Source organism: Podarcis muralis, chromosome 11 (genome assembly GCF_964188315.1).
Source record: "Podarcis muralis chromosome 11, rPodMur119.hap1.1, whole genome shotgun sequence".
NCBI lineage: Eukaryota > Metazoa > Chordata > Lepidosauria > Squamata > Lacertidae > Podarcis > Podarcis muralis.
The window spans coordinates 17,429,536-17,445,560 of record NC_135665.1 but is presented as its reverse complement, the minus strand read 5'-3'; the positions used below and the strand labels follow the sequence as shown (position 1 = coordinate 17,445,560).

The 16,025-nt window shown below is 44.8% G+C and overlaps 1 protein-coding gene across 1 annotated transcript in view; it reads right to left on the bottom strand.

Annotated features, from left to right (window-relative positions):
- Positions 1-16,025, bottom strand: part of FBN2 (fibrillin 2) — a 149,320-nt gene that overhangs the window by 63,354 nt on the left and 69,941 nt on the right. The window contains exons 16-21 of the mRNA XM_028749285.2: positions 14,412-14,564; positions 11,217-11,270; positions 10,348-10,473; positions 9,393-9,518; positions 3,803-3,922; positions 2,054-2,191 (exon numbers count right to left, since the gene is read on the bottom strand). Coding sequence (XP_028605118.2) covers positions 2,054-2,191; positions 3,803-3,922; positions 9,393-9,518; positions 10,348-10,473; positions 11,217-11,270; positions 14,412-14,564 — 717 coding nt within the window. The remainder of the gene's footprint in view (positions 1-2,053; positions 2,192-3,802; positions 3,923-9,392; positions 9,519-10,347; positions 10,474-11,216; positions 11,271-14,411; positions 14,565-16,025) is intronic.

The window sequence follows — 16,025 nt, the reverse complement described above, 5'->3', positions numbered from 1 at the left end:
CAGAGCTGCGCGGAGCCCGGGAGCGCAGGCAACTCTGCGCAACCCTCTGGAGCCCAGCGCGGCTTGGAGCCGGGCTCCAAAGGGTTGCGCAGAGCCCGGGAGGGCAGGCAGCTCTGCGCAACCCTCCGGAGCCCGGCGCGGCTTGGAGCCGTGCTCCCAAAGGTTGCGCAGAGCTGCGCGGAGCCCGGGAGCGCAGGCAGCTCTGCGCAACCCTCCGGAGCCCAGCGCGGCTTGGAGCCGGGCTCCAAAGGGTTGCACAGAGCTGCGGGAAGCCTGGGAGCGCAGGCAGCTCTGCGCAACCCTCGGGAGCCTGGCGCGGCTTCGCGCCGGGCTCCCGAGGGTTGCGCAGAGCTTCCTGAAGCCTGGAGAGCGAGAGGGGTCGGTGCGCACTGACCCCACTCACTCTCCAGGCTTAAGCGAAAGCCTGTATTCGCCCCATAGGACGCACACACATTTCCCCTTCATTTTTGGAGGGGAAAAAGTGCGTCCTATAGGGCGAAAAATACGGTAAGTTTAAGAAATGAAATATAAACAAGCTACTGTATATTAGGGATGGGAAACCTGTGGCCCTCCAGATGTGACAGAATCCCAAAACCCATCATGCTTCAGCCAACACAGCCAATGGTCAAGGTAAATGACAACTGTGGTTCAAACCCAAAAATGGACAGGTGGGTTCTGAATCTAGGTACATCCTTCTGCCCTCTTACAGCTGATTCAAAGCCAAAAGAAAATAGCATCATTTCAACATGGAAATCCTCATGCACACCTGTGCAAAAAGATGAGAGGACCTGAGCCTTAAAGTTTTTGGCTGTTTGAATTTCAGTGTCTTAACCCCTCTTCCTGATATACCAAAGACATGACATTCTTCCTATTATCCAGGATGTCTAAGCAGAAATGAGCTTTACTTGAACTGACGGCAGAATAGGATTTAAATGAGTGAATGCACTCTTTTTGCCCTGCTTCAGTATGCTGCTACTTTCTTTAAATAATGGAAGATGATGTAATATAATAGTTTTTTAAATCACATAATTAGGAAATGAATCACTGCAAAAATTCCTGGTTTGCATACAATGTGAAATGAGATGTTAACATCTATTTGTGACTGACAGTTCAGAATTCTTAACCAGTGAACCCTTTCTTTTATTTAACAATACTTACAAACGTACGTACATACATTACATTACGCAGAGAATATATTATGGGCTGTACCCAGATTTCCCCTTCCACACATGGAAGGGATTCTAATCCCGCTGGAAGAAGAGGGAGAAGGTTTTCACCAATTTCTCCTTCTGCCTTCAACCTTGTATGTTTCCCAGCAAAATTCAAAGTGTTGGTGTTGACCTTTAAAGCCCTAAACAGCCTTGGCCCTGTATACCTGAAGGAGGGCCTTCACCTCCATCATCCACCCTGCACACTGAGGTTCAGCGCCGAGTGCCTTCTGGCAGCTCCTTCACTGTGAGACGTGAAGCTACAGGGAACCAGGCAGAGGGCCTTCTTGGCAATGGCGCCTGTGGAACACCCTACCATCAGATGTCAAACAGATAAACAACTATTTGACTTTTAGAAGACATCTGAAGGCAGCCCCATTCAAGGAAGTTTTTAACGGGTGATGTTTTATTGTGTTTTTAATATTTTGTTGGGAGCAACACAGCCAGATGGGTGGCTTATTATTATTATTATTATTATTATTATTATTATTATTATTAACCTGCACTGCCACCTCCCATGATTTTCTGGAACCCTCCCCCCCTGCAAACATCTGGAGTAATTTTTCAGGGGGCATAGGTGGCTACAGGGGGAAGGGGAAATATAGAAAAACCACCTCCTCTCCCTCCAGCAGAAGCATTCCACTAGGAGAGTTCCATTCCTGGGAAGTCTGAATCCAGACCAATTAAATATATTTGGTAACACTGTAAATGAGTTTAATAAGCAGACTTTTCTTTACTTAAAGGATGCATACAGTCAGCCAGTTTTAAAGCAATGTTCCACCACTGAAACAACTCACATATTTCTGCCAAGTAGCTAGAGAACATTCCAAAGTAAAAAGTCCTACCTAATTCACAGCGCTCACAAGGGCTACCCCAAGCAGCTCCCAAAGTAGCACAGCATTCTGATTTTAGAGTGGCTCCATTGATGTTCACTTCACAACGATTGTCTTGAATGTTCAGCCAACACGTTCCTTTCAGACTGTCTGCAGTGAATTAAAACAAAACAGGATATTCATAATCCACCTGTGTCATCAGTGTTGGAAGTGAAAATGGCTACAGCCAGCCTGATCATTGGGATACTTGCAGTAGTTTGTGCTCCAGTTGCCAGTTCATCAATCGTAAAAAGGTAAAGGTAAAGGACCCCCAAAATTAAGTCCAGTCGCAGACGACTCTGGGGTTGCGGCACTCATCTTGCTTTACAGGCCAAGGGAGCCGGCGTTTGTTTGCAGACAGGTTTTCTGGGTCATGTGGCCAGCATGACTAAGCATGGCGAAACCAGAGCAGCGCACAGAAACACCCACCGGAGTGGTACTTATTTATCTACTTGCACTTTTTGGAGTGCTTTCGAACTGCTAGGTTGGCAGAAGCTAGGACAGAGCAACGGGAGCTCACCCCGTTGTGGGGATTCAAACCACCGACCTTCTAATCGGCAAGCCAAAGAGGCTCAGTGGTTTAGACCACAGCGCCACACGCATTCATCAATGGTAAAGACTGCCAACATTGCAAAGACAAACTACACACATTTGTGTATTTGTTCTTATTTTGGGTTTTAGAGGTTTGGGGGGGTTGGGGGGGTTGGATTTTTTTTTACAAAAAGCTTGCATGTCAGGGGAGGGCTTGTTGACTCTTCTCCTTGCAGGCCCATACACATTTACATGCAATGGAACTTACCTCTGAATATTCATGAAAAGGCTCGCATTGTAAAATAATCATGATCTGTAACTTTCACTTAGCAACAGTGAAAAACAGAACCGCATTTATAAACTGAGTTTAGACCACTGAGATACAGGTATTAGGGTCAGTGTCATTCCACTAGATGCCAGTGTCATTCCACTAGCATGAAGCTCCCAGTTTGGGCACGAGTCTGCAAGTGTTGCTTGCTGGCAGCAGACAGCAGAAATCCCTGAAACAGTACATTCCTGGGGTGGGGAGGCACTGAGCTGGTCCTGGATCTGTTGGATCCCACCACCATCACATGAAGGCATTAGACCTAAGATGTTATGTTAAGTCCCACTGGTCAGCAGACAGGTTGGATTGTACATACCACTACGAAAAATCATTCTTTGAGCCTTATTAGAAATGTTAATGTAGACACAAAGTTGCAAGTTTCCAAAATGTCTGGAACAGAGTGGGAACCTGTGGACCTTCAAGTGCAGTTGGACTCAAACTCCCATGGACCTCAACCAGCATGGCCTGTCATCAGGAATGAGTTCTAGTCCAGCAACATCTGGAAGGCTAACGCTTCCCATCTCTGGCCTATAAAATCTATCAACAGTGAAGCAGATCTCTCTTGGAAGTTAGAGCCAGAAAAAATCTTTTCTCACCATATTCAGTATTTCCTAAGTCCAAGATAAGACAGCACATGAAATATTATTCTTGAAGCTTTGTTTGATACAACTCTCATGGAGAAAATGAGAATCTTGATCTATTTTGATAAATTCTTTCTAGGGAGCAATACCTTGCTGTGTTACAAGTTGGATATTTCCAGATACCATTCTTTCTCTAAGGAATGTAGTCAACTGAATTTAACTCAGCACAACAGCCAATGGAAATCGTGCTTTTGTTTAAACAGCAAAACAAACCAATAGACTCACCAATACAGATGAAACCCGTAGCATCTAGTTTGCTGCCAGATGAACATTCACAGATGAAAGAACCAAGATTGTTCTTGCAGGCACCGTTGACACAAGGACTGCTTTCACATTCATTTATATCTATAATCCAGAAGGAAAAGACACTGTTAGATTCGCCATGTGTTTTTGGAAAATATTATGATGTATAAACCCTGCCATGAACCATGTTATGCCAGAATGTCTGGAAAATTTGTTCACTTTTTTTGTTTAAGCGTTAAACTAAATTTCTATAATGCAGAGAATGTAGGGCAGAAGACAGCTTGCATACTTTGGGAAGTGCTAATTAACTGGCTGCTTCGCAGAAAACTACAAACTTCCAAGAACTTGGACTGAAACTGTTTTCCAGAATAAATTATAATTGTCTTGTGAGAAATCAAAGCCCATTTAATGGAAAGCAATCCACTCCCTGCCACAATGTACTGCGGCCAAACAAAGGCTGTATTGTTTCTGTCATTTTATGGCTCCATGAGGCTTTGGGAAAATTAAGAAAATACTGTCAGAAACTAAACATTACAATGCTGTCTGTGACTCCACAGACCTGGAAACTTCCTAAAAAGTAATGCTGCAACTATAATATACAAAATAGTATCTCCCTACTATCCCATTTCATAAACTTCACCTGCCCCTTCCCATGGCTCAACCTCAGGTTTTCAATGTGCTGTTTTTAAGTAGGTCCGTATGTAGGTGTGCAACCCAACCTAACAATATCAATCTTTTTTTAATTTTTAAAAAAGGAAAATTAGCTTGAACTCTACTTTTTTAATAACGAAAAAGTAATTGTTTTCAGGACGGTAATTCTCTAAAGAGTAGTTTTGTGTGTACAAATGTATTTGCAGTTTACCTGAAACTTTTTTGATATGAGTCTTAAATCATGCAAGACATACTATTCTAAACAGAGAGTTCATGTTATGGTTCAGGAATGGAATACATTTTAGTACTTAATTACTTTCTCAAGGAGGGACTAAGAACTAAATCCAACCCACTAAACCTAAAATTAAAAAATAAGTGAAAAATTAAACACAAGAGCTAGTTAAATACTGGATAAATATACCCTAGTAGGAAATAATAAATACACAGATTAGATATATAAAAAATCCACTTATACTTCCTTTGAATGCGATATGCTACTCTGTTCTCCCATTCCCATCTCAAATCTGTATTTCTCCAGAAATACTCCTTTGCACCCCTTTTTAGATTCTCAAGACCAGAGTGCTAAAAACAGTTCATTGCCTGAGGAGAGGCTGGGTTAGCACATCTGGGATACTCTACTGATTATTGACCAGTATATATATAAATATACATATATAATGAGAGAGGGAGAGAGGGGAACATCTGGGATATGTGTATATCTAGACATTTTGGGTACTTGTTCACAGGGGAGACCCCAAAATTCCCAGGATAGCTCCAGACTGCATTACTTAATCAGAGGAAACACTGGATGGAAGCATTCCAAGTCCACAGTTTCACATTGCAACTAAGACACAAAGCTAACTTCCCAAGATCCTCATCTCTGTTTAAAAATAAAAACTAAAAAAATTGGGCATTTTTTTGTAGTAAGATTATTTGAAAGAAAATTTAAAATGACATCCTTCAACATTAATAAGTTTTTGAGTTCATCTATTCTTTATACTCTTAATACTGAAAAACGTAGCCTAGCTATATTGTGAGTTGACCTTTTGTAAAAGTAACATACTTAGTTTGCTTAGTCATTTCTTCAGAGTCAAAGCCAAAGTTGGAATTGTCCCTTGTGATTACATTACAGTGATTTATACTTTGTTGTTTGTGTTCTGGATTCATGTTCAACTGTGTGAACACGTTTATAGCCAGAGCTGTGCTTTGAAGATAAATATCAAGATGAAGAGATCCAGTTAGCATCTCCCTCTTGTATTATTTCAACCTTCAGCCTACAATAAAACTCCCCATGATACTAGGACATAAAACACGCTCACGACCATTTGAGCGCCTATAAAAACATGCAGTGTAATCCTACGCGTATTTACTCAGAAGTAAGTCTCAGTATTTTCAATAGGGCTTGTTTCCAGGTAAAGTGTGTATAAGGATTACAGACTTAAGCTGTCATTGAGTTCCAAGTAACCCTATTGCGCTTTGATCAGGCTTCTTCAAAGTAAATGGTTTTAGAATTGTAGTCTGTTTTCAAAAATTATGGAAGCTCAGGGTTGAAGAATAACATTTGAACAGAACTGCAAGTCTAGTCCCTGCTGAATCATCTTAATTGCGCTTGGGGGAGGGGAAATGTCTGTGTTGCAAGTGCTTTCCACAGACATGACTATATCCTTATTGTACAATTTAAACAACTTCACCATGATATTAAAAGGCTTACATCAGACGATTTAGTAAACGTTCATGGAATTAAACCTGAATTGACTCTGGCAGAAGTGAAGCATCTATAGAGCGAGTTTACTTTAGTTAAACTCGGAGATAACCGAGTTTAGTTCAAGAAGCAAGTCGTTTGCTAAAAGGGGCGATTTAAATTCACTGTAAAATCAAGACAGAATATTCCATAGCCAATCCAAGTGCAAGTCTTGGCTGATTGTTTGATATCTGAATGCACCTGATTCTTTATAAATATGGAAATGCTACTCAAATGCCCAGGGAAATTCAAGAGAATTATGTGGCGATAGAAATGAGTAGACACTGTATGTTCAAAAGTACACATAAGTTTTTAGACATTATCAAATCAACCCGGATGCGGTCTGTATTAATCTATGGCTAAGCTGACCCAGGCTAACAGACAGAACAATCCAAAGGGAGCAAGAAAGGGAGACTCCCTGGTGGAAGACAGATAAAATTCAAAGCCCTGCTGAGTTACTTTATGGCAGAACAGATGGTAGGAATGTTTGGTGGTGGGTGGCGGTAATATTTCCTGGTCATTTTCCAGTCTTTCCCTCCCACTTATCCCAATAGGAGAAAAATCAGTAAGCCAGCTGCAGGGCTTGCATACTTTTATCCCCATCCAGGAGGTGGGAGTCATGGGGGTAGAGAATAGAAGGGCCTGGATTGAGCAAATTCAAGTTCCTGGAACAACCCTTTTCACTGTTACCACTGTGAAATATACTCGGAGTCGAGTGTGGATTTCATGCTCTTTATTCAGCTCATAGCAGTGAGGAATGAATGTTCCCCCAAAATATCTGCTTTATATACATTATTTACGCAATGGGCCACACGTGATTAGCTAATTCCGGGATTCTCCTGTAGGCCAATCAGGTTGCAGATTCACTTCCACCTGTAGCTGGACTGGGTGGCTCCTGCAGACCAATCATACTGCTGCATTGTTCTAGGACCAATCAGACTGTTGCATTCTGAATCCTATTGTTCTAGGACCAATCAGACTGCAGCACCAACAGCAAAGAATCATGTGTGGTCAAGCTTTCTGCATCTGCAATAGGCGGCCTACAATGGTGGACTTACCCCATGGATCCTACCCCATGGATCTCCCTCTCTGTTCATGGAGAGGAAGCTCCACTGTATCCTATGGGCCTTTGGATCAGTGGTGTAGCCAAGTAATTTTAGACCCTGAACTGAATGACCTTACCAACAATGGGGGCTCTTTAAATGGCACATTAGTAACATTTCTGTTTTCTCCCTAGCCCTCCCCACTCTGCATGCTTTGCAACCAGTTCTACATGCATATGTTAGACCAGGGCGATCCAACTTTTCATACCAAGTGGGCTGCAAGAGTACATCAACATGGAACCCGCAGGCCACAAACTGCCTTGTCATAGACTGCTTTGCCTCTTTTTGTGTCACTGGGAAGGCGGTAATTCTGTATTGATTTGCTATAGATGTTTGTATGTGATGCCAGTAAAAGGTTTGATGATGATGACTGCCTTGTCATGCGGTGGGGTGGGGAACCAAAATTTAATATCCCTCCCGCCCTTGCGCTGCCTTACCAAAGCCAGCTAAGCGAGGCGCAAGGCTCCGGCAGGGTCCCAGAGCCCTCCTACCTCCTTCCCAAAGCTGGGAAAGCGCTAAGTAGGCTTTGCGAAGGAAACAAGAGGACTCTGGACTCTGTCAAGGTTGTTTATGCCTCCTTTCCAAAACCCAGCACCTTCTTACCCAGCTTTGGAAAGGAAGTGTGAGGGCTGCGGGGAGGGCAGTGGTATCAAATGTTGCCAAGGGCTGCATGCAGTCCTCGGGTGATGTGTTGGACAGCCCTGTGTTAGACGGGGAGGGTGCAGAAACCTAACTAAAAATGCTGATTAAAAAATGAATAAAAATACTCTGTGTAAGTGCAGCTTTGCATTTTAAATCATGGAACCAACACGACAGGAATAAAATTTGAGTTTTATCCTCCTGTCCGGATGCTTAATACTTTTACCTGGGATAAATGCCCACCTATAACCATGTACATCAGCGTTTCCCAAACTTGGGTCTCCAGCTGTTTTGGGACTACAACTCCCATCATCCCTAGCTAGCAAGTGGTTAGGGATGGTGGGAATTGTAGTACAAAAACATCTGGAGACCCAAGTTTGGGAAACACTCATGTATATGCTCAAGAGAGCACCCCCTGACTATAATTAAAAAATAAGAAGCAGCACAGGATGCTACAGTGACCATGAAAGCTGAACAGTCCTTGGAATCTGCTTGCTTACCCAGGTGATGACTTGGGGCCAGGTTGGCGTTAACTAAAGTTCAGCCCTAGCAACAATGCTGCCTGGGATATTGCTGTCTTAGTGGCCCATTCCAGCTTTTCAACATCAAAAGATTCTGCACAGGAGTAGTGGTAATGAAGGGTCCAGTCCAAGTTTAGTATTCATTCGGCAGCAATGAGACCTCCAGTCATTCAGTCTACTTGGGAAGATGCAGCAAACTGCAACTATTCTATAGATTGTGGCCCAAAGGAATTCTCTGCAGGTGTCTCTCAAGAACAATCGGCTGCTTAGCTGCTCTGCGCTGGTGCAACTTAATGTAGCTTAATGAGATGTGGAAGATATTCATATTCAGGAAATGAATTCATAAGTAACAAAAAGTAGTTATAGCCTATTTGACCAGTTTCCAAGCTTAAAAATAATTTAAAACAGGAACTAAAAAATGGAAGAAATGAAGCTTTGGTACCTTGCATTAGGCAAGATGACAGAATGTGGTAACTCAGGCTTATAACTAGTGATTTCCTTTAAATTCTTAATTAGTTTTATGAGATAAAGAGTTATGAACTATGGACTGCAAGAAGATCAAACCTATCTATTCTGAAGGAAATCAGCCCTGAGTGCTCACTGGAAGGACAGATCCTGAAGCTGAGGCTCCAATACTTTGGCCACCTCATGAGAGGAGAAGACTCCCTGGAAAAGACCCTGATGTTGGGAAAGATGGAGGGCACAAGGAGAAGGGGATGACAGAGGATGAGATGGTTGGACAGTGTTCTCGAAGCTACTAACATGAGTTTGACCAAACTGCGGGAGGCAGTGGAAGACAGGAGTGCCTGGCGTGCTCTGGTCCATGGGGTCATGAAGAGTCAGACACAACTAAACAACAACAACAAGAAGTTATGAACTCAGGACTACATCCATACTTTCCGCTGCAGAAATCTTACCTTCACATGTGTCAGTTTCACTGCTGAATATATACCCCTTTGGGCATGAACAGCTGTAGCTTCCAGGGGTATTTCGACACAAGCCATTGTCACATAGCAATCTGTTCACTAGACATTCATCGATGTCTGGAAAGGAAAAGTTGATCGTACCTATTAGTATGTACGACACGAATGGTGTTGCCCCTTCCCGCTCACAATAGCAGACGGAAAATTACCATTAGCGCTATTCCACAAATGTTTCCATCAGTGATACTTTTCTAGAATAAAGAGGTGCTGGAATTCACCATGAACACCTCCCTTGTTGTTCTCTTAGAATGGCAATGGTGCTACCTGAGAGGTGCCAGAACTGAGTTCCTGTGAGTTCCCGCTGATAAAAAGCCCTGGCTTCTATAAGCAGAAGCGGTTCAATTGGCATGGAGGAGCTTGCTGGCAGGAAGGCTGGTTTTGCTTACTGGAAGGGAGAGGGGTGAAGTTGTACAGAGTTTGGTGTGCAAATGCACTGTGCAAATTGCCAGTTTAGCTCTGCCAGTACTGTACGTTTGCAATGTACCAACTTCTCTGCTTCTCTCCCCTTCCTCTCCTATTAAGCAACAGTGACCCACCTGCTAGAAAGTGGTCCCACTGCACCCACTGAGCAACAGTGAAAGAATTCATCCAGCTCTATATAAGAGCTAGCATGCTCCTTTTGCACAAAAGCCTGCGCAAGAAAAAGGGCAATTCTTTCTTTGGTTTCACTTTTCCCACACAAAACTCTAGTGAAAGATATAAAAGAGCTCTTCAATTAGCAGAACAGAAGACCAGGAAGGTTCTTTCTCGTTTGAGGCACCCAACACTCCCTCTATTGTGCAGGAAAGGCAGTGACCACAATACTTAGCTTTCAAGCATTATTCCTGCTGCTGTTAGACTCATAGGCAGCCACAGCAGAAATAATACGAATACAGTTCAGATAACATACCAACACAATTTCTTCCTGAAATATCCGATTCATATCCGCTGTTACAATTACACCGATAGCTGCCACGCAGGTTTTCGCAAACCCCATTGGAGCAAATGTCAGGATCTAAAGCACATTCGTTAATATCTGCAATAATAAAATAATTAAGGTTATTAATGTAGGTACCTGTAGTTAATATTTTAAATGACAAACAATACACAGTACTAACTTCCTACAGCAAAACTATTTAGTAAAAAGTGAAACCAACCATACTGAAGTTGCATAAAAGGTTAACACTTCAAATTAAACCAGAATTAAACATCAGCAGACAAAATAGAACATTGGTCTGTTTTGCCCAGATAATAAAGGAATATTAATCTGCTGTTGTATTTTCGTGTCCATTAGTATTTTTACCTGGTCTCAACTGTTTTTTGGTGTGGTTGCTTTAAATATGGCAACCTGCTTTGAGATTGTTGCTGGGCTAAAATATTTTAAATAATATCTCCTTATTATAGGACTGCAGCCTGAAGCTGCTTGGGAACTGCTTGGAGTATATGCACAGTTTTAAGGAATGAAAGTTGTTTCATTTTATTAAAATACAATGTATATGCTACTGCCAAGAGAACATGTATAAATACATTCCATGCTTCTGCTGCAGCAAGAGAGAATTTTGCCATTGGTTCCAGTGGGAAAACAGCTTAGCCGTTTCTCAGAGTCTGGTTCACTTTTAAAAAAATATGGTGCCTCGTACCTAAAACAACAGCATGTGGGAGGTTGAGGAACAAAATATTTTTGTCCGTTTATCTGATTTCATGCACATGATTATTTATTTATTTTCATTTCCTTCCCTTTTTTATAGGTCACACCTGTAAAATGTTATGGAGCATTACCTCTTCCATCCACTGTAATTCCCACGCCACTGCTACACAGACCACGGAACTCAGCTTCTCATACGAAAACAAAAAAGGTAGAAAAACATAAGAAAAATAGGTTAAGTAATACTATGTTTTAATACCATGTTACCTCAACTACTGCCGATTCAAATTGCATGTTATTTAACATTTGCAAGCACTGTGGAAGGAAATAACAGTCATGACTAGGGAAGAATGGCAAGCCAGTCCAGTTTGCTGGACTATGCTGAAATGGCAAAACTGACCGGAAGACTCAGGAACCAAGAAGATACTTTTTAAAAAGAATGGGAAAATTCATAACTTACTTAGGAAACCATTGCAAACAGATAAAAATGTTAGCTGAACTTTAAAAACCACTTGTGAAGAAACGAAAGATATGGACAATTTAGAGAAATGAAAATTGTGGAGAATGTACGGATATGTAGTTTTAGAAAGATTATTATAAGGACCCATGTAGGGGACGGGTGGGGGGGTCACAAGATCCAGGGAACCTCATAAATTGATATGTTAAAGTTTTTTTCTTTAAAAAAATACTTTAAACTTGTTTTCATAAAAACCAATAAAAAAGATTTCAAAAAAACAACGAAAACATTTGCAAGTACTGTAAGGGGTTTTTTAATCGTTTATGTACTTATTAAATTTATATCCCACCCTTCCTCCCAAAGGAGCCCAGGGCAGCCGACAAGTGATAAAACAAAGAAAACATCTTTAAAACAATTCCAATACAGATGTACAGTGGTGCCTCGCAAGACGAAATTAATTCGTTCCGCAAGTCTCTTCATCTTGCGAGTCTGTCCCCCGACCTCTTCTGAAGGCTGGGGGGGGGGACAAGGGCTTTTCTTCCCACCCCCAGCATTTTAAAAAACCCCGGGACAGCGGAGGACGTCTCCGCTGTCCGGGGCGATCTTAAAATGCTGACGGGCGGCATTTTAAAATCGCCCGGGACAGCGGAGGACTTCTCCGCTGTCCGGGGCGATTTAAAAGACCCTGGGAAGGCAGGCAGGGGGGACAAAGACTTTCGCCCCCACCTGCCTTTAAAAGCCCTCCGGGACAGCGGAGAAACGCGCTGCGTTTCTCCGCTCTCCCGAGAAGGCAGGCAGGGGGGAGCAAAGACTTTTGCCCCCCGCTGGCCGTCAGAAGAGGTCCTGGACCTCTTCTGAAGGCTGGCGGGGGCGAAAGTCTTTGCTCCCCCCGCCTGCCTTCAAAAGCTGACTGGCCCAGGCTTCGCGGACCTCTCCGCAATCAGCGGCAGCACTGCCGCTGCTTGCGGACAGGTGCCAGCATGCCGAAGCCTGGGCGCGCCGAGATCAGCGCGCCCAGGCTTCCCGCCCCGCCGCGCGGGATCGGGGCATCGTCCCGATGGCGGGCGGCGGGGGGAGGCGTTCCTGCCCCACCGCCCGGGATCGGGGCATCGTCCCAATGGCGGGCGGCGGCGGAGGCGTTCCCCCCCCCCCCCGCCCGGGATCGGGGCATTGTCCCGATGGCGGGCGGCGGGGGGAGGCGTTCCCGCCCCGCCGCCCGGGATCGGGGCATCGTCCCTATGGCGGGCGGCGGGGGGAGGCGTTCCCGCCCCGGGATCGGGGCATCGTCCCAATGGCGGGCGGCGGGGGGAGGCGTTCCCGCCCCGCCGCCCGGGATCGGGGCATCGTCCCGATGGCGGGCGGCGGGGGGAGGCGTTCCCGCCCCGCCGCCCGGGATTGGGGCATCGTCCCTATGGCGGGCGGCGGGGGGAGGCGTTCCCGCCCCGGGATCGGGGCATCGTCCCGATGGCGGGCGGTGGGGGGAGGCGTTCCCGCCCCGCCGCCCGGGATCGGGGCATCGTCCCGATGGCGGGCGGCGGGGGGAGGCGTTCCCGCCCCGCCGCCCGGGATCGGGGCATCGCCCCGATGGCGGGCGGCGGCGGAGGCGTTCCCCCCCCGCCGCCCGGGATCGGGGCATCGTCCCGATGGCGGGCGGTGGGGGGAGGCGTTCCCGCCCCGCCGCCCGGGATCGGGGCATCGTTCCGAAGCCTGGCTTCGGGGCATCGTTCCGCTGCCAGGCTTCGGAGGAGGTCCAAGGACAGCGGGGGAGACGCGCTGCGCTTCCCCGCTGTCCCGGAGATTTCCCTATGGGCTGTCGTCTTGCGAAGCAAGCCCATAGGGAAATTCGTTTTGCGAAGCGCCTCCAAAACGGAAAACCCTTTCGTCTAGCGGGTTTTCCGTCTTGCGAGGCGTTCGTCTTGCGAGGTACCACTGTAAAGTGGGAAAGATCTCTACCTAAAAGGCTCATTGGACGACAAAGGTCTTCAGCAGGCATGAAAAAGACAACTGAGACAAAACCTGTCTAGTTTTCAAAGTACAGTGCCACAACACTGAAAGCCTGATTACTACATTGTACAGAACAGAGCTCCTGCTAAATAGTATCCACCCTAATCTGCAGGGTGCAGTGATCTATTGGTGAGATTATATTTTGGGTATCCTGGTTCCCATCTGTATATGACTTTATACACAAAACCAGCACCTTGAACTTAGCCCAGTAGCTAATTGGCAATTGTGCAATTCTTTTAACAGCAGGGTAAAGGTAAAGGGTAAAGGGACCCCTGACCATTAGGTCCAGTCGTGGCCGACTCTGGGGTTGCGGCGCTCATCTCGCTTTATTGGCCGAAGGAGCCGGCGTACAGCTTCCGGGTCATGTGGCCAGCATGACTAAGCCGCTCCTGGCGAACCAGAGCAGCGCACGGAAACACCGTTTACCTTCCCGCCGGAGCGGTACCTATTTATCTACTTGCACTTTGACGTGTTTTTGAACTGCTAGGTTGGCAGGAGCAGGGACCGAACAACGGGAGCTCACCCCATCACGGGGATTCGAACTGCCGACCTTCTGATCGGCAAGTCCTAGGCTCTGTGGTTTAACGCACAGTGCCACTCACGTCCCAACAGCAGGGTAACATAACATGCTGCCAATATCCTGCTCCAGGGAGCGGCCAAGGCGCCACATTTTGCATCAGCTGCAGCTACCAGACCAACCTCAAGGGATTACCAGTGGATGGGTGACAATTATCAGGCTATCCTGGTCTAGAAACGGTTGCAGCTGTCTTACCAGCTGAAGCTAGCAGACTGACTACTACTACTATTCCCCTGTTTTCATGGGCAATATACATTTTTCACAGTAGTCAAAAGAAGAACACAACTTTACCTGAGTTCTTGGCAGGGCATGGGTGGCAAGGCTCTCCAAAACCATAGTCCAGATTGGCACAGCAACATTCAGATTTTGTCACTGCTCCAGGAAAAGGTCGGACACATATTCCCTTTTTGATCCCACCATAGCATGTGCTGCGCATATGGGTATCTAAGAGGAGTCGGGCAGAACAATAGGTGAGTTGTCTTACAACTGGAAATGGTATGAAGAAATACTCTTCACATAAAAAATGAACCCAAAACCTTTGCATCGGCAATTCGTTAATTAATATTGAATACAAAACTTGGCTTCTACAAAGTCCAATACCGACCAAATGTTGACATCCAACATAGGCTTATATCTGTATCTGGATATTCCGTTCGTGCCCAAAGTTATTTCTAATATGTCTTACTTAACTTTATTTCCTGCAGGTTACTTTTGAGTTTGTTTGTATGCATGTATGATTTAAGATTATTTACGTTGCAATTCTATACATGTCTACTGAGTACGTGTGTATAGTACGGCAGTCTTAATGAAATTTTCTTTTCATACAGTCTGTTAAATATTTAACCTGCTTGTCAGCACTACTAAAAGCCCTAAGCAGAATGTTTAATAAAATACGCCAATTCTCAGACTATAAACACTTTTCAGCTGCCTACAGTTTCTGCCTACATCACTTAGATCATTCAAAAGATCCTGCAGCTTAGCCAGCAAGAAGGGTTTTGAAGCCAAAGAGAAGTTACAGTAGATTTGTTAACAGTAGACGCACACTTTGAAATTCTGTTCAGAAGGACAAGAATGAGTAAGATTTTTATTATTATGCGCTATTTAAGATTTCTTCCCATTACTGCATGTCTAGAGTAATTATATCATCTTGTTGGGGAACTGAATTTCCTAAATGATTCCTGATTTTGCCTCTAGTGAAGAAATAGTCTAACAACTAATAGCGAGTTAGATTCTTTTAAGCACCAGCATTGCGTATTCCAAAAGAGAATTAAACACCCTGGACTACAGACATTACTGCTAGTGCGGGGCTAGGGCTTAGTAGGTTTTAGTTTCTGCCCTGAAACTTGTACTTTCAGCAAGGCAAATTTCCCTAGCAGCAACAAATCTATGGCAAATTGAGAGGTGGGGGGGTGGGGGTGGGGAAATCCCCATATAACTTTGGGATTATTTTAAGAATTGAACAGGTTATTCATGCCAACTTTGAATTTAGCCCTTTGGGTCTGGCTCTGGAATTACACAGAGTCAGTATCATAAACACAACGCCAAACCTAAACATTCTCATTTTCATTGATTTATTCCAGACTGCCAATGAACAATTTGCATTTATTAAAGAGTTGGTAGTAGAGAACACAGGAGAAGATGAAAAACTATAGTGTACACTACTAATTCATTAGGCAGTGTTTATTTATACAGTCATACCTTGGGTTGAAGTAGCTTCAGGTTAAGTATTTTCGGGTTGCGCTCTGCGGTGACCCAGAAGTAATGGAGTGTGTTACTTCCGGGTTCCGCAGCTCGCGCATGCACAGACGCTCAAAATGACGTCACGTGCATGCGCGCAAGTGGCGAATTGCGACCCGTGCAAGCACAGTCGTGGGTTACGCTCTACTCAGGATGCGAACGGGGCTC